The sequence below is a fragment of the Caretta caretta genome, chromosome 1, assembly GCF_965140235.1.
Source record: "Caretta caretta isolate rCarCar2 chromosome 1, rCarCar1.hap1, whole genome shotgun sequence".
NCBI classification, from domain to species: Eukaryota; Metazoa; Chordata; order Testudines; family Cheloniidae; genus Caretta; species Caretta caretta.
Window position 1 is genome coordinate 264,379,251 of NC_134206.1, and position 25,178 is coordinate 264,404,428.

Here is a 25,178-nt window from a genome sequence, read left to right on the forward strand (position 1 = left end):
AATGAACTGATCCCTTCGTTTATGCTTGGAGAAGAAAGCTGAGGAGCTTAGGCTTCAAGCGTAACATGCTGTCCCCAACTGCTACATACTCCCCTTCAGTATATGGTAAAACCTGTGCTCTGTGCCATCTGGAACAAGCAGATTCTCATCTTTAATGACCATTTTTAAAGAAGCCCTTTGTGGTTTCAAATACTTTTATTCAGCCTTTAGTTAATGACTGTCTATACTTAGCTTGCAAATTTTGCTGGTCCTTTGGTTGGTGGCTTGAGCCAGCTTTCACTGCAATTGCTGTAGAGACAATAGCAGTACTTAGCAGTTAGGTTTGTGCATCTTCAAAACGCTCTATCCAACATTAATCCTTGCACTGCAGGTGGGAGCCAGGTCCATAATTCCTATTTTAAACTAGAGCTGGGGGAACTGAAAGGTAAATGGCTTGCCCAAGGTCCCACAGCTGTTCAGTAGCAGACTGGGAAGGCTCATTTCCCCATGGTGGTGCCTTGTAGTAACTACTTTTTATAATAAGCTTGTGAGTCTAATTCACATGTGTTGGGAAGGTGGTGGTGGTGATGGTGTGTGTGTGTGTGTGGGGGGGTATTAAATGTCAGTGTCCTGGCTCCTGTTCTCCACTCGGGTTCTCTTTGCTTTTGTGAAGTGCTGTAGGTGCCTGGAACTGCAAAAGATGCTAGAGCAAACCTTTTGAGAAGGCAGGGAAAGTAAAAACGACCCTGTTAGTGGTCCCAGAATAATTTCAGAGCACAACCTCCGCTACCCAACAATTCGGAGAAGGTGGTAATAGGGTTTAAAAATCTGAATTCTTGGAGCTCACCACAGATCTCCCCTTCTCCCCCAGCCAGCAGCATCTTCAGTGGGGAAAGAGGCATACCTTGCCATTTGAGGACAGAACTCTCCTGGGATGAGCAGAACCAACCACAGATGACTCACAGTGTTAAAAACCCAGTAGTTTATTTCAAAGTATAAATTTCAGGCTTTGTGGACAAAACCCCATGACAGTTAACACTTGTACACACACTAATCTACAGTACATACAAAAAATGGGGAGAGCTTGCAATTGCCCAGTTTAAATTGGGCATTCGATAGGTCCTACATTATCTTTATTTACATGTTCAGCTGCAAAAGAAAAATCATGTTGTGAGTCTCCTACAAAGTATATTGTCCGTATGTGTTTTTTAATGGCTGATAAATTACTAAAGCCAAACTAGACCCCCAAATGCCTACACAGTTACCTTATTTACAGATATAACCCATTAAATCCAGACAGCTCTTTAAATATTTTTTAAAGAAAGAATGCTCAGGCTGCACAATAAAATGAGAAACAACATCAGTTTTAATAGATTGATTAGATCTGAAGATGAAAAATTAAAAAAAAAAATTCATTTGCATTCTCCATCTATTCCTATGTTTCACGCTCCCCACCAGAAGCTGGTTGAATTGGATCTTGGTTGCAGGACTGGTTAGACTCGCAGGCTAGCTTGAACCCCTCTGAACTGTCAATACTTTTGTACTTGGTGCCCACCCCTACCAAAAAAGAAAAGTCAAATTAAAAAAATATATATTTAATATATCAAGCCTTTATTTTAAAAATCTGGATAGATTTTTTTGTTGTCGACTAAATGAAAATACTACAAAGTTTGTAAGAAGGCAGAATCACAGCTTAGTTGTATACAGTGTTTGCAGTACTCTAATACTGGGACACTGCTCTTCAGGGAACCAGAACAAAACTAGGTAGTTTTGGTCTGTCCTTTCATGTAATATGATTTCTGGTTCATTAGACACTTTAGGCAAACAGCATAAGAGAACTGACCAGGTTTGTTACAGTACGATACTGTGCTCGGAGCCTAGCAATTCTAGAACTATTGGGCCCAATCTTGCTCCCCATGAAGGTTTTGCTACGGTTTTCAAAGGATGCAGGATCAGGCCCTTTGTGTGTAAGGTGAAGACAGCACAGGTATTGCCACCTTCCCACCCCATGCTAAAAATTCAAGTCAGGATGGGCAACTGTCTCAATGCTAGTGCTAGATAATCTCTAGACATGGATGGGGGTGTAAATAGTTTGGTGTAGCAGGTTTTAATATCAATTGCTACTCAGAGCACTTAAAATATTTAACACATGCTTGACTCCAGGCATTAAGAGAATTGTACAGCTATTGTACCTGCAATTTCTGCAGGCTGCTGGTGCAGGAACAATGATGCACAGACACATATTGTGCCTGCAGGTTACAAATCAACACCTTTTAGGGCTTAGTTGCCTGAATTTGATAAAGCTTTCTCAACATAATCTGAGAAATGAAGTGGGGGACAGGCAGATCAGTGGGGCTGTGGCAGAGGGAAATTCAATGGACATTAACAGCATTTTGCCAACAGCACTCCACTTGTGTACAGAAAGGAAACCAATCTAATTCCTCTCCCAACCAGAAACTGAATTAAATTACACTACTCATAACCTGGAAATCAGATCCCAAAAACTACATAAAAGAAAAGAACATGTCAGAAATGAAGGTGGGAAAAATAGACCTAAAGATACAGTACTGTATTTCTTAAAACTTGGAGAACACGCTCCATCTTTGTATTGTTATATACACAGTGGCAAGAGCAAAAACTGTAAGCAAGGAGCACCCACACACTATAGTACTGAGAACATGGGGTGGGGGAAGAAAACTCTGACAAAGTGCAAAACAGAGATTAAAAACAGCCTTGTCTCTTAATGTCACTTAGATACTTTAGTACATTTAAAAACAAGTGTTGAGGCTTCCAACAATCCTAACTGGGACAAACACTTCCACAGAGAGCTCCATCCTAAAAATGCACTTCATTTACAGTCCTGTACTAAGCAGTCCAACAAATATTTTTTGTAATACTCTGAAAGAAGGTATTTTGCAGTATAACCAGTTATTCCAGAATGTCTGTTACAAGCAGAAGTTTGAAGTTTTTAAAACAGTTTTATTGCTTCTATGGGCTAACAAGTCTAAAACAAAAAAAACAGAAGTAGCCACAACAGGGTAATCTAGGGGGCCACAGTGTGACTTCCAGCTAAGGAGCTCAGCACGGCTCCTATTGGTTAACATAACAGAGATAATGCCCATTGCAGAGAACAATTCTATTCTGAAAGTGACACTGTAAAACGGCATAATGGGGACTCCTATTTACGGTCTCTGATTTCCAGATCAGCTAACTTGGAAGCCTCCAAACATAGTCAGGTATCAAAGTCAAACTATGTTCCTGCTGATTCACACATTGTCACCATCAACTAAAGATTCAGCAGTTGCAATTATCTCTTTGGGCAAAGCAGAATCATTCTCCCACAGTTGTGTTGACTCCACAGAATAAGCGGAAACTTTTTAGTCGCCCATATGGCTAAAACACATCAAAGACCACCACAGACTGGGAGCAGATCTGCTGAGCAGGTCACTTATTGCAGTCACTTTTCAGAGTAGAACCACATCTTACTATTTTGTAAATAAAGCCAGTTCACCCAGTTCTGCTGCTTCCCTTCAGGGCCACGAAATCAGCTTGAGATTTAAAGAATTATTCTTGACTGCATTTCCGTCTTCCTTTGTTTAAACACACAGTCCAGCTAAAGACAGGTTGCACAAAATCTCCAACGACCACAATGGTAGGACATTCCTGATAACCACCATTTCCATCAGATGAAAGGAATGGAAAGTCAGCCAAGGGGACCTCTCTCCAGCAAGACAGGGCCAATAACGGTCAAGAACTGAATGAGGGAAAAACACATACTACAGACATGCTCACATGTGAATGGTGTGGACTGGAGTCACAATGGAGAGGATGTTAAACAAGCAACATCCATCCTAGGGTGTGGGTCCCCTCCTGCCCCCTTTTAAACTACAATCTCTCTTTGCACTGAAATGTCCTCCATCTTCCTTTGGTACTGCTCCAGACAGCTTATTAAAAGTAGTCCAAGGAGAACTAAATATGTCCTAAGATGGTCACTGTAAAAAGACAGTTAGCCGCATTAAGATCCAACTTTATATAAACAGCCTAAAACATACAATTAAGCAGGTCTTATCCTTGAAGGTGGCAGACAGGACAGTGGTTAAAATCAAGGAAATGTCAAATCATTATTATTCGCACCGGGGAAATGAAGGTGGCTTTTATTCAGTGGAGAGTTAAATACCGTGGAAAAAATCAACAGGTGTGAACCGTCTCTTGGGATACTTGAATTCCTAAACCTTCATTCACTGAGATCAGTGATATTCCTGACTACAGCTGCTAACACGAAAGATAAAACAGAAGTTCCACAGGAGAGAATGCGTCTTGTTCATCTGAAAGGAATGAAAATCCCAGCAACAGGAAGGAGTGATGGGCATGCAAGAGCATAAATGTTACATACAAGAGGACGGGAGCCCCTATAGGGGGCTTTACAATACAGCGTTATTTTACTGACACAAGTTCTTTATAGGAACAAAATAAAGAAGCCATACTCCTACAACACATTTTATCAACATGTTCTGGCATTTAGACTTTTTCATTTCCAACCTCATAGTTTAAAATCCAGTAGTTTCAAGAGACGAGAGCAAAAAAGCTTCTACTGTGGCTGGGGCAAGGCAGTGAAATGGGTAAAGGATGGCTCCTTTCCCTGCCCAGGAAGTTGTTTGACTCTGCTGGGCAGGAAAGAAGACAAACCAGCTCTATTCTTCCAAAAGATGGCAAGGTAGAATCTTACCTGCCACATGTGTGTGTAGATCTGTGGTTCTGTTCAAATCAGGCCATAACAAATGCCTGGTGGAAAAGCAGCTTTCCTTTTGGCTCAATTCATAAGCATCATGAAAGGCCCTATTGAAGTTTGCAATTGCTCTACAACTTTTGGGCCAATGGGTGAAATAAGTTTTCCAAAACTGTGTTCTGGATTTGGTTGTTTATCCAGTGGAGACAGACTAGGGGCTGGGAGAAGAGATGGGAATGGGGAACCAACATTATCTTGATACCTTTTTGTATTAATACAGCATCCAAAGCATGTGGGATGAAATGGAAGACTTTCAGTGCCACACAGATTTCCTTTGGCCAATCTAGCATGCCGCCTTCCCAGGAGAATAGGGAAGGGTGCTGATGCAGAATACTGTCTGTATAACCTACTAACCATCTTCATGGGATTAAACCAGCCACTCAAGAACCGTCTGTTGCATTGAATGATATCACAGGTGCAAATGAACCCAGAGATGCCAATGCTACACTTTCTGGGGTCTGTCAGAAGAGAGCAATTGTAGGGGGGCCAGGAAGAGGAGCAGCAGCAACAGGAGGCTAGAAAGGGGAAGAAAAAAAATAGCACACCTAACCAACACAATAGAGATCTGGCTACATTTATTTCTGAAATTACTCTTTAAGGCACAAAATAAATTTAAAAAAACAGGGCTGGAAGTATGAGAAGGGGGCAGAGAATTATCTGAGCTACAAAGAGAAAATGTGAATGAAGTCTCTACAAACCAGTTTCAGACCTGATTTGATAATACTCCCAGATTCTAACCGGGAGGTGTGGAGTGGAGAGTAGTGGGGGTTTTCTTGCACCACCTCCAGATTTATACACACACCCCTCCTGCATTGGACAGACTCAAGATTTCTTTCCCTCTGGAGAGTGGATGTGTTTGTAAGATGAAACCAAACTACTCAGTCTTCCAGTTCAAAAGAAATCAGACCCAGAATCCTTTCCCCTCACAACCTTCTTACTGAGTTGTAGGGAGCAAGTGAGTCTGTTTCTGTCCTCGTGTTAGCGCCATTTTAACTGTTCAGCACGTCACAGACGTGTTGTGTTTGCTTCGGGCAAACTGTGCAATTTATGATCTTGTTCCCAGTCTGAAGCAGAATCCCAGTTGTCCAGAATCCCCTTGGATAAAGGGTAGGTATCTCTGAAAGGAGCAGCCATGGGGGAAGAGGAACATTTAGATTTCAAATTCCCAAGGCTTGAGCTGTCCAGAAAAATAAGGTCTCTTGCTGCAGGCTGAGAATTAAATTTTGCTTTGGGTTCTCAATAGATGTAGTGTATCACACAGGGCTGTCCAACATAATCCTAAAGAGAGTGAACTGAACAGTGAATTTTGTGTATGGGATTAAAATCCCAAACTGGAGTCACTCTTGATAGTGGGAAAGTTTTAATGGCTCCAAAGGTCTCTGGTTTAACTGCTCTGGGAAGAGATCACATCTGTGGACTGGGGGTCACAGAAAGGTCCAAAGCGTCCATAAATATCCTTAGCCCGAACTGCAAAGTAATATTTGCTGCCAGATACAAACTGTGTGAGAGTGCATGCCATAGGCAACGGGAGGGCCTTTACCTCCCCAATCTTCTTCCACTGGGAAGGCATGGTGGCACTCGGGTCCTCATGGTAGGCATACAGATGGTAACTGTCCACACTGGCACAGCTCCGGTCCACTTCCATGACGCTCCATGACAGCACAATACCATTCTGGCTCTGCACTCGTGCCAGCTTCAGCTGTGGCTTCTGAGGCAGGGAGGTGCTGGCAGCTTCAGGGGGCAGGCGTGGTGGTTGTGGGGCCTCTGGCAGTGGTGCTGGGTGCACAGGACGTGGCGGCTCCTAAGGGACATACAAGGGATAAGAGAAAAGGTCACAGTCTGTAATGAGGGCAGAAGGATGCACACATCACTGTTTCCAACATGGATGAATTCTGAAGGCCTGACCCAACACACTAACTGAAGTCAATCGAAAGGCACCTATTGACTTCATCAGGCACCAGATCAGCTAATAATTATCAAACAGAAGAGCTTGAAAGTCTCGTGTTTCAAGGCAGGTAAGGCCTGGGAGGATCTGAACACAAGGCCCTCTCTTACCAATGGAGCTGTATTTGAAATTCAAACCAGTGACTTTCTCCCCGGGGTACGATGGGTGAGTTTAATGGTCTCACTCAAGGCAACTCGAGTTCCCAACAGCTCCTATTCCCAGAACTCCATGGACAGAGTTGATGCTGATATCTAACAAGACAGTAATCAAGACATTTTTGATTCCAACTCTACTAAAAAATAGAATGATAAAAAATAAACCCAGTGACCCAGGCTCTCTGCTGGTGCAAACTGACACAGTTCCATTGATTTTAATGGAGCTGCCCCCAACTTATCCCAAGCAGTCAATTTGACCCAGTGTCAGCTACAATGGAAAAGACAAATCACTCAGAAGGGGTTAAATTCAGCATTACAAAAAATGGAAAACCAAAACCTGCTGTTGACCGTTATTTTCAGCACAACCCTGAGTAAGGAGCGGATCACATTGTGTCCCTTTACAACCACCACCAACAGCGTAACCCTAAGATAAGAACAATCCTCACTTAGCATCCTGCACCGAGACACAAACACCGCGAATAATTGTGCTGAGAAACTGCAGGAGCCAGAGCCTTCTCATCCCCCCATGATAATCTCTGGCACAAGAAATGACTCGCAGGTAGAACAGTGCAGAGGAATGTTTATTATTTTGAGAAACTGTCCATGATTTCCGTTGTAGCTATCCCTGTTTGCAGCTGAGATCACAGGCCGTAATCCTTAATCCCTTGAAGACTTGAGCTCTTTGACCGAGCACTTTTTCTCAGCACACCCTGATCCCAGGAGGGCCCTGGCACACATCTAGTATTAAAGTGCAGCAATTCTCAAACTGCTATGTAGGCCACTGGGGCTTTGTGGCGCACTTGCTGATGGTGAGCTGGCAGGTCACGTGGGTCTAACTCTCCTCATTTCATGCTGCTAAATCACAGGAAATCCTAGGATTTCTTTTCCATGTAAGCAATTGCTCTAGTTGTGGCAGCTTTGTGAATGAGATGGGAGGAGCCCACAAGGCCTCGACTAACATGTGGTCCACACTATGAAATACTTTGAAAACCATCTATGTTGAGACAAACCTGTGAACAGAGACACAAATGTGGTGGCACTTTGAAGCAATGGATAACTGTACTTACAGCATGCACTTGTGGTGGCCGGTGATGCACTGTGAGTTGAGGGCCTCCAGATCCAAGGGTTAGCCCGTTGTTCACAACATACGCAGTTGTCTGAGGCATTCGCATGGTCAAACCTACAAAGACACCAGGGGGAGAGAAGAGATGCAATCAGGACCCTGAGTAGTCAATACCTTGGGCCAGCCAATCAGAATGCCAGAGGACTGACCCTTTATGAAAGCTAAGTAAGTATTTTTTATGAAACTCCTCCTCAGACAGCTGGAAAAAGGCTAGATGGGATGGGCCCTAAAAGGGGAAGGAGACACAAACAGAGCTGCTTCTCTCCCGCAACCATCAGGGAGCGAGAGTAAGGCAGATGCGCATGTTGGGAGGGGGCAGAAGAGCAATGCTTGAATGTCCATCCCAGGAGGCAAGAATCCTTAGTAGCACCACAAGAAGTGATGCAAAAGATTCTAGACCACAGAGATCATGAGAGAAAAAGCAGACTAATCTGGGGCCCAAGGAGGGGAAAAAAAGCAGAAACCCACTGCAGCAAAGCAATGTTTACCCAATGTACCAGTGCCAAAAAGCTGCACTGTGGATGGCAAAGAGAACTGGGTTTCATCCCATTTGAGAAGTGTTTATCCACAGAAGGCCATGAATGGTTTTTATGAACACTTATCCACATGAACTGGCATTAAATGAGGCACTATAGAGAACCCTGACTAGGGATGGACTAGATGACCTTACAGGTAGTGCCTTGGACTTTTGATAATTACCAAGGGACTGTTACTTACCTTACAGTAACTGTGGTTCAAGGTGTGTTGCCCCTGTATATTCCACTCTTGATGCGCATGCACCCCATACACTCAAGTGCAGATTCTTTTGGCCAGAACTATCTATTGGGGGCTGCCTTGTGCCTCCAGCCAAAGACACAATGGGTGGTGTGTCCTCATTCACCTCTCAGTTCCTCACCAATACAGAATCCAGGTACTCCACAACAGCAGCGAAGGAGGGCAGGTCAGGGAATACATATATGTAGACAACACACCTTGAAGAACCACAGTTACTGTGAGGTCAGTGACATTTTCTTCTATCTATAGTCCACTGTTGGTGACTCACCAGTAGTGACCTAGATCACAGGAGGCGGGTGCCAGGAATCTACCTGAACAATTGTTAAACCGCCGTACCAAAACGAGCATCAGATCTTGATGTGTCTACAACAGACCAATGCTGGGTAAATGTATGCACTGACCCCACGTAACTGCCCTATATCTCTAGTACTGGAACATTTCTTAAAGAATCTTCAGTAGCTACTTGAACTTCTCTCGTTGAGGGAGCTCTCACTCTCAGTGGTGGATCTAAGTTTGCTATTTCATAGCCCAACGCAACATATATGGAAATACAATCAGACATGTTGATACAATTTGACCTTTCACCCTAGCCACATAAACTACAAATAATCTCAGGGAATACCGTAAATGGCTTAGTTCTATTCAGAAAGAAAGAAGGCACCCTGGGGTGTAAAGTTTAGTTTCCCTTGATTGGAATGTGACTTTGGAAAGAAAATAAGTAGGCATATTACTTGGTTGAGATAGAAATCAGAGACTACCTTCAGCAACAACTTGGGGGGAGGTCTCAAGGTTACTCTATGCCTCAGAGAAACAGTGAATAGAGGTCCTGCCATTAGAGCTTGTATTTCTCCTATGTTTCTGCCAGATGTTATTTCTACTAAAAAGGCTGTTTTAATGTAAACCTGGAGCAGGGAACACGTAGCTCAATTATGGATCCATTAAACCCATCAGTACAATGTTGAGATAACATGGAGGGGGAGATTCTCTGACTGGAGATATACTCTCATAACACCGGAGATGCTGGCAAACCAGGTGCTAACTCATGCCAAGATCCCCATACCTCAACTGAATATTGACAAATACATAGCTGGAATCAGTCTGGCTCACTTTTGTGTTAGTATTCTTAAAATAGGTATTAGAATTCTAAGAATGTGTGTAGTATTTAGATTTATTGAATGCTTGTGAGTTGATGCATGCACTAATCTCATTTCTGTATCCCATATTGTATGGTAATATTTAAGCATTTGTATGGTAAGCCTTTGTAACTGTGTAAAACACCAGACAGGAGAGAGACGTTAACTAATGTGAAATGCTCATCTCCGACGGAAGATGTTATGTCCCGCCCAACAAGGAAGACCCATCGACACCAGTGGAGTAGAGTGGAACATTAAAGAGGACAAAAGGCTTTGTTGTCTACTCTCACCCTACCAAGAAGATAAGTCTAACAAGTGAACTCCTCCCATTAGCTGAGTTTGCAGCTTAGAGCAGACAGTGGGAAGGGAATAAAAACCCCTAACAAGGAGGAACTGTATCTCGGTGGTGATTGGATTCTGGGGGCAAGGTTTATAGGCATAAGCACGGGATCCCCAGCTGCTTAGCCCTAAAGGACATACACAGCTTGCTTATTTTAGAAGCTTCTATTATCTTTTGACGCTTAAGATTGTAACTCATTTGTGTATGTATGTTTATCTGGTTTAATCTTGTAAATTACTCTTATTTCCTTTTACTAATAATAAATCTGTATATAGTTTATTATAGGATTCGCTACATGTGTCTTTGGTGTGAGATTTAAGGTGCAACTGACCTGGGGTAAGTGACTGGTCCTTTGTGTCTGGAAGTAACATGAATATTGTTGTGATTTGTGGTGTAAGAGACCATCTACCACAAAGGTAGGCTTGCTTAGATGACAATATAAATTGGAGTACCCAAGGGAACTGTCTGTGACTCCATGATTAGGCTGTTACAGTGTACCTGAGGAGTTTACATCTGATAATTGGTTGGTGAAATCTAAGTAAAGAATGCATAGCCAATTTGGGATTTGTGAACTGGTTCCTAACAGTCTGCCCTGAGGTTGGTACTCATGCTCTTGAGTCACTGCAGAACAGCTTGACAAGGCCTTTCAAGGACCTAACTACTGTAGAGTGTGAAAATGTGAAATACGCCTGAACTGAAGAGTAAAAAGCTGAAATGACTTTCAGGGAGCTCACAGATAGCCCAGAGTTTTTGACTGATTGCAGGCAATCAAGTATATCTGTAGCTGAGTTTGAAATTGAGGTAACTGGTGGTGCTGCTCCTAAATAGAGAACATTCCACTTGGTAGAGTAAGCAAGCCTAGTGGAGTCCTTTCTAGTGGGGATGAGAATGTTCTGTACTTCATCTGAGCAAGTCCTCTCTAGTGCTGTTAACCAGGCAGCATCCATGTTGTGAGGTATAGGGAATGTAAATCTGGATGGAGAATCTGTCAGTCTCTGAGATATATAACTCAGACATAGGTGAGGCTTTTTGCAAGAGTGGGTGGGTCAGATTCTGTGGCCTGTGTTGTGCAGGAGGTCAGACTAGATGATCATAATGGTCCCTTCTGACCTGCGTATCTATGAATCACATCTGGCTGAAAAGGCAATCATATGCTGGAGGATTCTTCTAGTCTGAGAACCAGAACAGCCCCAGCCATGCTGGAGCTACCATGATCACCTTGGCTGAATTCTGCCTGAGCTACACGAGTACTCTCGGGATCAGTGGAATTGGAGAATAAGTGTACATTTGGCCGGGGACTAGAAAATCAGAAACGTATTGGACAGAGATACCCAACTGTGCTATCCTCTGGAAAAGAGCTTTTGACATTTCTTGTTTTTCTCTAGGCAACAAGTTCTATGGTCGGATGATCCCACCTGAGAAATAAGTCTTGGACAGTAGTATTCTTTACTGACCACCCACGGTCATTTGTAAGCTGTCTGCTGAAGTGATTCACCATCACATTCTGCAAAGCTGGTAAGTGTACTACTGTCGGAGTAGTTGTGTGATGGACACAGTAGTTCCATGGGCGTACAGCTTCCTGGCAGAGGTGTAGATCTTGCTCCTCTTTGTTTGTCTATATATGCCTGTGGTGTTTCCCATCATGATCTAACTCAGAACTGGGAGGGAAACCGTGCACAACCAACAAATGGCCCTCGGCTCCAAAACATTTACGTGAAGCTAGGCTTGAGAAATCCACATGCCCTGTCTAAGTGGGCACTCCATTCTGGTGTGAAGGCGTCTGTCAGTGTCTTTGATGGGGATGATGGAGAGACAGGTTCTCCCTTGCACATTTTTAGAGGGTCTTTCCACCTGTTTAATGATGACAGGATTTCTGGGGGCATGTGGCTTTTCATATCAAAGTGAGCATGCCTCACTGATATACAGACTTCACCTTTGCTATATGAAACAGCTCAAGTCTACATATAGACATACACGCAGGAATCTATGTGCTCTAGAAGCCTGAGACAAGTTCTTACAAATGTCTTCAGATGAACTTGAAGTTGATTTGTCAGATTGACTATGGCTTGGAAGCTTTCTGTAAGTGAACTCATCATCTAAGTACAGACAACCCTGGATTCCTTGTCTTCTGAGATAAGCTGCCACTACAGACGGCATTTTGTGAATACCTTTGGCACTATCAATAGACTTAAATGCTAACCCTCTGTACTGGTAGCATAAATTGCACACCTGAAACCCAAGGTATTTTCTGTGGACAGGATTAATAACTATCTGAAAATAAGTGTCCTGGAGGTTGAGAGCTGAATACTAGTCATGTGGATCTAAGGTTGGAATTAGCAAGGCCAGAGTTAGCACCTTGAAGGAAAGGTTACTCACCTTGTGCAGTAACTGGAGTTCTTCGAGATGTGTGACCCTATGGTGTTGGATCATATTAAAGAAGTTCTGTATTAAAATCACAAATGAGTTTGATTCCCCATAGTTTAAATTCCAGGGTATTACTAATTAAGAGGTCTCTTGGTTTTTGGTACTGTTTCTCTCCCTCTATGTGTGAAACTTGCAAGCTGCTAATTGCGTTAGTACATTCTAAGACAGTCTGTTCTCAAAGCAATTCACACAGAGAGAGACTCAAAGCAATACTCTGTAACAACAGAAACAGCACCCAGAGACTCCCCGCCCTTTTGTTGTATTAACAATTATGATTAAAATAGAGATAGAGGATGTTTGTGGATGGATGCTTGGTGTGGATAATAACTGAATGATCAGGGAGGTGCCAGCCTAAGAATACAGTGTCCATCGGCTGAAGAAGGCGTCATGTGGAAATAACCAGAGGACCCCAGGAGGGCAGACTGGAATCCACCCAACAGCCTCAAGAATGGGAGAACCAAAGAACAAGATAACATCTAGCAGCACGGAGCCGTCAGGAATGTGCTATCTGCTGATTGATTCAGCAACAGCATGATGAAGCAATTCCCATAGACTGGCATAGGAAGAAATTCCTATAAAAATGGACTCTAGAAAGTGAGAACTTTGGGGTCTGATTCTGCAACCCAACTTCCAGGAGCATCAGATGAGCATCTGACAAGGCCCTGCTCCCTCCTCATGTCCAAGCCACCTGGCCAGTGGCTTGGCATGAGCAACTCTAAGGCTGGTAACTATGATAACAACCGTGCAGAACCTGTGTGTGTGTGTCTGTATAATGAATGTGTGAATAAATATGAGACTGAATGGAATGTTATAGCTATAACTAACTGCTTACTATGATTCTTTCTGTATTCACAATAAATGTGGTATTTTGCCTTTTCCTCTTTAATAAGATCCTGCTGGTTTTTATTTTATTGGTATAACAATGGGTGCTCCACTTCAGAAGCTTGTGCACCCCATGTGCTTTGATCAGAGAGTTTTGGAGCTGTGCCTGTTTGGCGAGGGCATGCACCCTGCACATCCTTTTGCCCCACACCAAGGCTACACAGGGCCATGCAAGCAAATCACCCTCGATTCTTTCTCCGCTGCGAAGTCCCACAGAGGAAACTCTGAAACAGAGGGGAGGAGGTTGGGCAGAGGATCACCCTTCACACATCTTGAAGAACTCCAATTACTGCACAAGGTGAGTAACCTCTCCATCCTGAATAGTGTCCCTCTGGGTCCTCCACTTCAGGTGACTATTGAGCAGTACCCTCAGCTGGAGCGGGAAGCTTTAGAGCTGTGTGCAAGACTGAAGACAGGAGTGCATACCTAACGGAAACATTTAACCTAGAAGCCTAGACCACTGCATAATGTTTGGAAAAGGTATGTATGGAAGTCCCAGTTGCAACCTTGCAAATCTCCATAACAGGAACATGTCTAAGTCACGCCACAGAGAGGGAGACATCTCATGGAATGGGCTAACATCAAAGAAGAAGGCTGTGTATTGGCAGATTTATAGCAAGACATAATAGAGCCAGAAATCCACCTGGAGAGCTTCTGGGTGGAAATTGTGGACCCTTTGGAATTGCAGACCTATCAGCAATTGATAAAAACAGTCTGGACAACTGGTTTGATTATGTCCTGATATAAGGCTAATGCCCTGCTAACGTCCAAGGTTTGTAAGCAGTATCCTCCCTGGACTGATGTTGTTTAGGGAAAAAACTGGGAGATGGATAACTTGGTATGTAACTCAGATGACACCTTCGGTACGAATTTAGAATATGGACATAATAAAACCTTGTCCTTAAAACAAATTGTAAATGGGGGTGTTCAATATCCCCCATTTCTTCAACCCTTTGGGCAATAGCCACCAAAAAGGCAGTCTTCATGGATAGGTTAATTAGGGAACAGGTAACCATCAGCTCAAAGGAAGGTCTCAAAAGACATATGAGTACTGAGTTCAGATCCCAAAGAGGAGCAGGCTCTTTAACCTTAGCAAAAAGGTTTCTCAGCCCCTGATAAACCTCACTATTGAGGGATGAGCAAACACTGAGAAACCCTCAACTGGAGAATGAAAGGTTGTTATTGTCACCAAGTGGACTCTGTTAGAACTCACACATAATCCTGTCTTTTTCAGTTTCGGAAGGTAGTCCAGCATAGCCAAGAGGGAAGAATGAATGGATGGAAGACACCACTGGTTATACCAGTGGTTGAATCTCTTCCCCTTTGGAAGGTAATACCTTGTGTGGATTCCTTCCTACTGTTCAGAAACTTCTGTTGTTCCTCCACAGTACAGGAAGTCTCTATTCCTGCAAACCATCAAGGAGCCAAGCCTTGAGGTGAAGAATTCCCAGACTGGGACACGGAGTCCAATCAGCATCTTGAGAGAAGAGATGAGGAATGGATGGAAGGCTCATTGCCTGACAAATGGCCAGGTGAACCAGGTAAGGATACCAGGCCTGCTGTGGCTGTGTTAGAACTATTAGTATGACCTTGGCTTTGTTTTGTTTGATCTTGTTCACTATTTAGTATTAGAGATGTCAGGGAAATGCATACAGAAGTCCCTTTTTCCAGGGAATGAGGAAAGTGAAGGCTCAACCCCCCCTCACACAAAACTGTCTTCTCTTCTTGTTGGTGATGGTGGTGAAAAGATTCACTTCTGGAAACTCCCAGGTCAGAAATATGTGATTGAGAGTCCAACTCCCACTCAATCTTGGGAGAAGCATCTGCTGAATACGTTGGGCATGGTGTTTTATATGCTTGGATGTTTCACTGCTGAAATGATAATGTGATTGGCTTTACATCAGTGCCATAGCTTTATTGCTTCATCACAAAGAGAAGGGGATCTCGTTCCCCTTATTCGATTAACGTAAACCACGCAAGCTATATTGTGTGATAGATTTGTTTCTGATTAATGGGAGAAAGTGAAGACAGGGACTCCTGAGTGCCCTCAGCTGTGGAAAGTTAATGTGCAAACAAGCTTCTAAGGTACATGCCCCAGAATGGTATCTGGCACTAAGATGTGCTCCCCAGGCCAACAAAATGTATTTGTTGTTATGGTGACAGTTGCAGATGGTTGGATAAAGCGGATATCTGCACAGACACTGTGAGGGTCCTCCACCAATAGAGGGCGTCTACTTGATAAAGGTCTGATATTGGTCTGTCTAGACTGTGTTTATTTGCCGAGTAAACATTCTGAACCACCCCTGGAAACAGCAAAGGTGTAACCTTGTATAATGTATTACAAAGGAACAAGCTGCCATATGTCCCAAAAGTTGGAGACAATTTCTTGCTGAAATCTGCAGGCTTATTTGAATCCCTGTGATAAGGTTTGACAGAATTGAGAAACTGTCTGTAGGAAGGCAGGCTCTGGCTGTTACCATGTCTAAGAATGCCCCTATGAATTCTAGTCTATGTACAGGGATCAATGTCTGGATACCTAGCCCGAGGAACAGTGACAAGGCTGTCTGTATGGTGGAAAGAACCTTGCTGTAAGACTGGCCCTTGATCAGCCAACTGTAGAGGTATGGAAAAAACTATTATTGCCTTCTGATGAAGACAGGCAGCAACCACTGCCAGAACCATCAAAAATAATCTCAGGGCTGAGGAAAGTCTGAATGGGAGCATCTGGGCCTTCACAACATCCTCTGGCAAGGAGTTCCACAGGTTGACTGTACGTTGTGTGAAAAATACTTCCTTTTGTTTGTTTTAAACCTGCTACCTATTAATTTCATTTGGTGGCCCCCTGTTCTTGTGTTATGACAAGTAAATAACACTTCCTTATTTACTTTCTCCACACCAGTCATGATTTTATAGACCTCTATCATATCCCCCCTTAGTTGTCTCTTTCCAAGCTTAAAAATCACTGTCTTATTAATCTCTCCTCATAACGAAGTTGTTCCAGACCCCTAATCATTTTTGGTTACCCTTTTCTGAACCTTTTCTAATTCCAATATATCTTTTTTGAGATGGGGCGACCATATCTGCACGCAGTATTCAAGATGTGGACATACAATGGATTTATATTGAGGCAATATGATATTTTCTGATTTATTATCTCTCTCTTTTTAAATAATTCCCAACATTCTGTTCGCTTTTTTGACGGCTGCTGCACACTGAGTGGATGTTTTCAGAGAACTATCCACGAGGACTCCAATTTAACATCCGTATGGGGGGGAAAACACCACATTCTTTCTTGAGTAGTAACAGCTAATTTAGACCCCATCATTTTATATGGATAGTTGGGATTATGTTTTCCAGTGCGCATTATTTTGCATTTATCAACACTGAATTTCAGCTGCCATTTTGTTGCCCTGTCACCCAGTTTTGTGAGATCCTTTGTAGCTCTTCGCAGTCTGCTTGGGACTTCACTATCTTGAGTAGTTTTGGATCATCTACAAATTTTGCCACCTCACTGTTTACCCCTTTTTCCAGATCATTTATGAATATGTTAAATAGGTCTGGTCCAAGTACAGATCCCTGGGGGACACCACTATTTACCTCTCTCCATTCTGAAAACTGACCATTTATTCCTACCCTCTGTTTCCTATCTTTTAATCAGTTACCAATCCAGATGACCTTCCCTCTTATCCCATGACAACTTACTTTACACTTAAAAGCCTTTGGTGAGGGACTTTGTCAAAAGCTTTCTGAAAATTTAAGTACACTATATCCACTGGATCCTCCTTGTCCACATGCTTGTTGACCCCCTCAAAGAATTCTAGTAGATTCCAAATTATATTTTTACACTTCATTTGCCAGAGTTTATGCTCCTTTCTATTTTCCTCACTAGGATTTAACTTCCAGTTTCTAAAGGATGCCTTTTTGTCTCTCACTGCTTCTTTTATTTTGTTGTTTAGCCACAGTGGCACGTTTTTGGTTCCTTTACTATGTTTTTTAATTTAAGTTAAGCCACTATTACATTGTCTTCTAAAAGTTTCCATGCAGCTTGCAGGGATTTCACTTTTGGTGCTGTACCTTTTAATTTCTATTTAAGTTCCTCCTTTTTGTGTGGTTCCCCCTTCTGAAATTAAATGCTATAGTGTTGCGCTGCTGTGGTGTTTTCCCCCCCATACGGATGTTAAATTTAATTATATTATGGTCACTATTACCAAGAGGTCTAGCTATATTCATCTCTTAGACCAGATTCTGTGCTCCACTTAGGACTAAATCAAGAATTGCCTATGCTCTGGTGGGTTCTAGGACTAGCTGCTCCAAGAAGCAGTCATTTAAGGTGCCAAGAAACTTTATCTCGGTATGCCGTCCTGAGGTGACATGTACGCAGTCAATATGGGGATAGTTGAAATCTCCCATTATTATTGAGTTTTTATTTTTATAGCCTCTCTAATTTCCCTGAGCATTTTACAGTCACTACCACCATCCTGGTCAGGTGGTCGTTAATATATCCCTACTACTATATTCTTATTATTAAAGCATGGAATCACTATCCACAGAGATTCTATGGTACAGTTTAGTTCATTTAAGATTTTTACTTCATTTGATTCTATGCTCTTTCACATATAATGCCACTTCCCCACCAGCACGACCTGCTCTGTCATTACAATATATTTTGTACCCTGGTATTACTGTGTTCCATTGATTATCCTCATTTCATCAAGTTTCTGTGATGCCTATTATATCAATATCCTCATTTAATATGAGGTACTCTAGTTCACCTATCTTATTATTTAGACTTCTAGCATTTGTACATAAGCACTTTAAAAACTTGTCACTTTTTAGATGTCTACCATTACATGATGTAATTGAATGGGATTCTTTTTCATTTGACTGTTTCTCATCAGATCCTATTTGTATTTTATCATCTTCCATCCTCTCATCCTTACTAGGACATAGAGAATCTCCATTAACAGATCCTCCCCTAAGGGATGTCTCTGTCCGAACCATGTGCTCTTCGCACCTGTGTGCTTTCCCAGCCCTTAGTTTAAAAACTGCCCTACAACCTTTTTAATTGTAAGTGCCAGCAATCTGGTTCCATTTTGGTTTTGGTGGAGCCCATCCTTCCTGTATAGGCTCCTCCTTTCCCCAGTTCCTAATAAAGCTACACCCCTCCTCCCTACACCATTGTCTCATCCACGTATTGAGACCCTGCAGTTCTGCTTGTCTAATTGGCCCTGTGCGTGGAACTGGAAGCATTTCAGAGAATGCTACCATGGAGGTCCTGGACTTCAATCTCTTACCTAGCAGCCTAAATTTGGCCTCCAGGACTTCTCTCCTATTCTTCCTTATGTCACCAGTACCTACATGTACCATGACCACCAGCTTCTCCTCAGCACTACACATAAGTCTATCTATCTGCTATCAGCCACATCTAGGAAAGCTTGTAACAAAGTTCTAGCCAATATCTGACCTTCGGTTATGATATCCTGAAACTGCTCCCACTGTTCTGCTAGAAGATGTTCAATAAAAAGTAAATTTTGAATAACTGGAGTGATTGTACTTTGCCACTAATACATGGTAATTTGTTGTCCTAAATTGCAGGGTTGAGGATAAATAGGTTTATGGCCAAAAAGGTCAAGGAGCTTTTGGTCCTTATCATACAGGGTTGATTTAAAGTGGGGTTGTATGTCACTTTCATTTGCAACTTTGACCAAAGAGTTGGTTGTGGGGTGTGAAAACAAAAATTTGGAGTCTTTCACTGGGACACTGTACTTTTTATCATTTCTCTTGCACGTGGGTGGGTTGCTGGAGTGTGTGAGATAGTTTTGATAGGATCTAAGAGGGCTTAATTCATGGGTAAAGCCACTCTCACAGAAGGTCACATTTGCAGAATGTCCCAAGAGTTTATTTTGGGATTCCCAGACCTCCTCTAGTGGGATCTACAATGAGTCTACAGGTCCTAGAATTTTTTGAAAGGATAATCCAGGGCCTCATTCGGGGAAGATGAAAAGATGTTGTTTTGTGGAGTAGTTTCTATATTTGCTCTGGCCTGTTGTTCTTCAAATGTTTCCTCTTGCAATTGAGGAAGAACAGAAGGATTAGGAGATTGCATGTCCTAATGACAGAGGGTAGGGTCTCATAGAAACTTTTGACAATGAATAGCCAAAAGGTCCCATTATGGCCACTGTGGGGGACCATAAGGCACTGGGCTGGCACTAATTGGTGTTCATACCACGGAGAAGGAGCAGGAACATGTCCCTCATGTAAATAGTCTCTCTCCCTGTAATTATCAGGGAGGGAGGCCCAGTAATGGTAGGTAGAGGAATCCTGGATAGAGATAAGGGAGTCTGATGAGCGATCTTTCTCCATGTCCAAAGGGGGTGTGGGGGAGCTCCGAAATTGGCAGAAAATCCAGCGGTACTGGAAAGAGCTGTAAATCCAGTGACTGATATCCTTGGTACCAATCAGCTCGGTACCCATTAAGAGAGAAGACTCTGGCTCATCAGAGACATGCAGATCCCTGGATTACCTAAAGTCTGATGAAGTGAGCTGTGGCTCACGAAAGCTCATGCTCAAATAAATTGGTTAGTCTCTAAGGTGCCACAAGTTCTCCTTTTCTTTTTGCTAAAGTCCCATGGTATCGTCTCCATTATCTTACCTGGAAGAGGGATCTACTTCAATTAATGCCTCGTACAAGAAGTCAGTACCAATGATACTGAGCACCTCGAAGAGTGTGAAGCATAAGGCCACTTAGCCTTCTGGGGTACTGAAGTGGTCATGCAGCTAGGCACCGAAGGTTGCATAGGAAAGTCAGTCGGTATTGCCCTGCTAGTAGCAGACAGCTTCTCCTTGTTGCACTGGTCAGACTAAAATGGTACCAAAGATTGTTCAGGCAATGAAGCATGTTTGCAACTGTGGCTCTTGGAAGAACTCAGGGCCTCAGAGCCACAATTGATACTGAAGGAGCCTGAAGCCTCAAGAGTATCCAACTTCGTGTCGGAGGGTTTAGAAACAGTTAGTCTAAACGGAGACCAAGATCTTTTTGGGGCAGGATCTCTGTGAGGAGAGCTGGAACTCTTTCTTAGAGGCCTCCCCAGTAACTTCTGATGATTTCTCCTTCGAAGGTCTGGGTGAATGTGATGCCGGGGTAGATGGGGCAGAGGGCCCCTTGACCTGGATTAGAGGCAAGAGAAAGAGCACACCATCATGAGTTGTTTGAGTCTGATCTCTCAATTTTTTCTAGCATTGTTCTTGAGGGCTTCATAGAAATTACACTAACGGATGTGCTTGTCCCCCAGACAGTGAATACAATGGGAATGTCCATCACTGACAGGGATAATGTCCTGGCAAGTGAGACAATGCTTGAATCCTGGCTTACCTTTGTAATGGAGGAAAGGGACCTCCTCCTCAGAGAGTAGGAAGGGCACAAATGAGTGAATAAAATAAAAACCCTCCAAATGAAAAATAAAACTAGACACTGATAAGGGCTAAACTATACTAGAAAGCAAGCTTAATGAACAGCTAAGCTGGCTTGACTAGTTGCTCTGTTTCAAGCCAAGGTGGTTGAGATGGAAATGAAGGCAGTTCACCTGGTTGCCCCTATATAGCCTTAGCACAGGGCATGAGGTGGTATAGGGCAGAGTGCATGCACAAGCCTAACGGACATTGCTACTGAAAAATCTCTAACCAAAGACACATAGGGTGCATGTACACCAGAAGTGAAGCGCCCACAGGGATGATACTCAAAGAACCTGAGCTTGTGCATGAAGGTGTTCAATTGTCTCAGGACCAAAATAGGGCACCAGCCCCCTTCCCTTTTGGAAATCAAAGTAATGGGAGTAAAACCTCTCTCCCTCCCCTATATTATTGAGGTACTTCTTCTACTGCTTCCAGATTTAGAAGTGATTGCACCTCTGATGTAGCATGCTCTTGGAAGAGGGGTCCCTTAAAAGGGGTGAGGAAGGTGTGTGTGCGTTGGGGAGACTGGAATTGGATAGAATAGCCCACCTCTGATTTACAGGACCTTAGTGATGGTGTTGCAGACCCCACAAAAATGAAATAAACTTCTCATATGGAGGGGATATAAAAAAATGCAACAGAAGTTGTACTCTATTTCTGACAAAGAGTCAAACATTCTGCCCTGATGATGCTGAAGCTGGTAAGAAGACAGTAGACGATTTCCTCCTCTGAAACTTCTGGCACCTCTTGGGTGGTTCAGGTTGTCTCTACGGGGTATAAAACGATTGTCTTTGCTGTGGTTCACACTTAAAGTTTTTTCGCATTTGTACAGAAATGAAGGTTACTTACCTGTAATGGGAAGTTCTTGGAGACATATGGTCTCTACCTGTTTTCCACGTGGAGGTATGCATGCATGCTCTGGACCAGAGTCTGGAGATTTTTAATAAGCAGTGCCCACTGACCCACACATGTGCAGTTGAAATCCTCATGCTCCAGATCGAGGGCATAAGGGCATGCGGACCAATGCCTGCCTCTCCAATGATTTCTTTTACCACAAATCCAATCAGATCTGAAGCAGAGGGAAAAGGCAGTTGAATACAGATCGGGACCACACATCTTGAAAGACTTCCAGTTACCAGGTAAGTAACCTCCATTTCTTGAGTGCTGGTCCCTGTGTGTATTCCACATGTGAATGACTGATAAGCAATATTCAGACCGGAGGGGGGCAATGCAAGGATGCAGTCAGCAAAGATGCTCAAAGAACTTCAGTCCCCACAGCTAGATCTGCAGTGGAGGCTGAACTAGGGTGCAATGTTTTATGAATGTGTGACTCGAACTCTAGGGAGTCATTCTACAAATGTCCACTATCAGTACCTCCTGTAAAAATGCTGTGGAAGTATCTTGTACTCTTATGGAGTGTGCCCTAACCCCTTGCGGGGCACATACACACACTTAGTAGTAGTGCATGATAATGCAACCAGAAATATACTTAGAGGTTCTCTTGTTTGTCCTCGTGACCTTTCTGCTATAGTGACAAACAGTCTTAGTGATTTTCTAATTAGTTTGGTCCTTTGCAGGCAGAATGCCAGGGCACATCTGACATCTGGAAAATTAGATCTTTTCTCATCAACAGAAGCATGGAGTTTGGGGAAGAAAAGAGGTAAGCAGATAGGTTAGTTGACATGAAATTCAGAAATTACTTTACAGAGGAATTTAGGATGAAGGGAGACGTTCTCTTTGTGAAAAATGGTATATATGGTGGATCAACCAAGAGTGCTCCCACCTTGCTCACCCTTCTGGTATAATAGCAACTAAAAATGCAATCTTCAGGGAAAAGGTGGGACATAGTGCATGTGGCCAAAGGTTCAAATGGTGGTCTGGTAAGTATTGAAAGGATGAGACTGAGGTCCTATTGAGGTGTAGGCTTGATCATTGGCAGAAAGGTCCTGACAAGGAATCTAACTGTTGCTGGGCAAGTGAAAACTGAACACCTGTTCAGTGAAGGAAGGCAGGCAACGATCGCTGCAAGATGAACCTGCTGTGAGCTAATAGAAAGACCCGAGTTCTTCAATGACAGGACATAATCTAAAATGACTGGGCTATCTGCAGATTCTGAGAAAGAGTGATTGTGCTGTGCCCAGGCAGAGAAGCATCTCCATTTAGCTAGATAACAGTTCCTGGGTGAATCTTTCCTACTCTGAGTAAGAGTGGCTTGGACAGCTCCCAAGCATGATTGTTCTAGTTCTGATGCCCATCCAAAAACCAGGCATGGTGGTGAAGTAGGTCTGGACTGGAGTATCTGATTTTGCAGTCTTCCTGAGTTACAAAATCTGGGAAGGGACAGATCCTGATAGGAGAATGGGTTGACAGTCTCAGAAGTTCCAGTAACCAAAAGGGTCTGGGCCTGTGGTAGCAGAGTGATGGGAGGAAAGACATCTGAGTTGGTCTGTATAACAGGAGAGCGTTGCTCTGGGAGTCGTGACCCCTAGCTGTCCTGGAGTAGTACAGGAGAAGTTTGCTGTTTGCAATGTGAAGAGATCCCATTGGGGTGTCCCCCACTGAATAAATATCTTGCTCAGGACAGAGTTGTGTATTTCCATTCTGGTCTGCAGAGAAGTTCCTGCTGAGTTTGTCTGCTAGAGAACTCTGAACACCTAATAGTATGTGGCTAGAATAGTGATGTGATTTCTGATGCACCAATTCCAGGCAGAGGGGAAGGGATCTTGCTCCACTCTGCTTGTTTTACATAAAATACTTTGATGATGTTGGCTGACACTATTTGGATATGGTGTGAATGTATGAGTGGGAGAAAGGCTTCGCAGGCCAGGCAGACAGCTCTCATTTTGAGCAGACTGATGTGCAGCCTGGCCTTGTAGTTTTTGGTTTGCAAGTAATCTGTATTATCAGATTGCTCGATTGAAATCTTTCTGTGAGGAGAAAAGCTCTTGCTGAAATGGAGACCACTATCACTCCAATAAAGTTTATCGTCCATATTGGGGGGGGGGGGGCGCAAAACGGACTTTTCTTTGTTCATGCAGACATGGCTGCTAGAAGATGAAGCAGGAACAAAGTTGCTGACTTAACCCGGTGGTTGGAACTACTTGTTAGGAGCCAGTCATCCAACTATCGGAAGCCTGAGTAGCCAGGACATCTTGTCTGGACTGCCATCACACAGAAAACCTTCATGAATACTCTGGGACCTGTTACTAGTCCAAAGTGAAGGACTCTGAACTGGTAGTGTTCCCGACCTACCAGGAAATGAAGAAATTTTTTTGTTGGGAGGATGAATATCTACATGAAAACAGGGCATCCTCCTTCATACTGAGAGCCGTGTATCACATTCCCTCCTTTAGGGAGGGGATTATTGATGCTAGTGTAACCATCCTGAATTTTGGCTTTCAAATAAAGATGTTCAGTTGTTGAAGGTCCTCACTGGGTCTCCACCAATCACTTTCTGGAACTAAGACATATAGGAATAGAACCCTCTCTCTTGATATTAAGATGGTACTTGCTCTATTGCCCTTCATTAGAGAAGAGACACTGCCTCTTGCCAGAGAATCTCCTCGTGAGAGCAGTCCATGGAGAGGGGCTGGGAAGGAGGTTTGTGGGGGTAAGGGAGAGAAATTTGACGGAGTAAGCATGGTGGATGGTTTCTAGAACCTACTTGCCCGTTGTGATATAGTCCCAATTGTAGGCAAAAAGTATGAGAAGGCCCCCAAAGATTAGGGGTGGAGAGACAGAAGTGGCTGGCATCAATAAAGGTAAGCACTTTTTGACTGAGGCATCAAAAGTAGCCCTTAGCACATGGGTGAGAATGGGTGAAGGTCGTGGCAGTAGAGGGGGATGAAAATCAAGGTCTCTTAACTCTTGTGCAGAGGTTCAGCTGGGCACTGGTGATGGAATATTTGTGGAGGGAGCAGGCTTGACCTATATACTTGCCTGTGGTGTTCCCTTTTTGGGGCCAGGGCGTAAATTCCCAGGGAGTGAAGGGTACATCTACAGTTTTTCAACAAGTGTAGAGGCTCATCAGTTTTCTCACTGAAAAAGTTTGACTTGTCGATCTGTAAATCCTCTATGGAGTTCAACACCTCTCCAGGGAATCCTGAAGAGTAAACCCAAGACTCCTACACTTCATAACCATACCAGTGAGTAGCCCTCTATAGACTTCTAGGGACCTCAGCATCA

At 43.3% G+C, this 25,178-nt stretch overlaps 1 protein-coding gene across 4 annotated transcripts in view; it reads right to left on the reverse strand.

The window, feature by feature from the left end:
- Window positions 1-946: 946 nt before the first annotated feature.
- ATF7IP (activating transcription factor 7 interacting protein) overlaps window positions 947-25,178 on the reverse strand; it is a 166,667-nt gene continuing 142,435 nt past the window's right edge. For 2 of the 4 annotated variants that reach the window (XM_048835341.2, XM_048835340.2), the window contains exons 13-14: window positions 7,933-8,045; window positions 947-6,566 (exon numbers count right to left, since the gene is read on the reverse strand). In XM_048835341.2, the coding sequence (XP_048691298.2) occupies window positions 6,150-6,566; window positions 7,933-8,045 (530 nt within the window). In that variant the 3' untranslated portion in view covers window positions 947-6,149. Of the gene's footprint in view, window positions 6,567-7,932; window positions 8,046-12,611; window positions 12,649-25,178 lie in introns of all 4 variants that reach the window. The other 2 variants (XM_048835344.2, XM_048835346.2) reach the window with 2 other exon arrangements.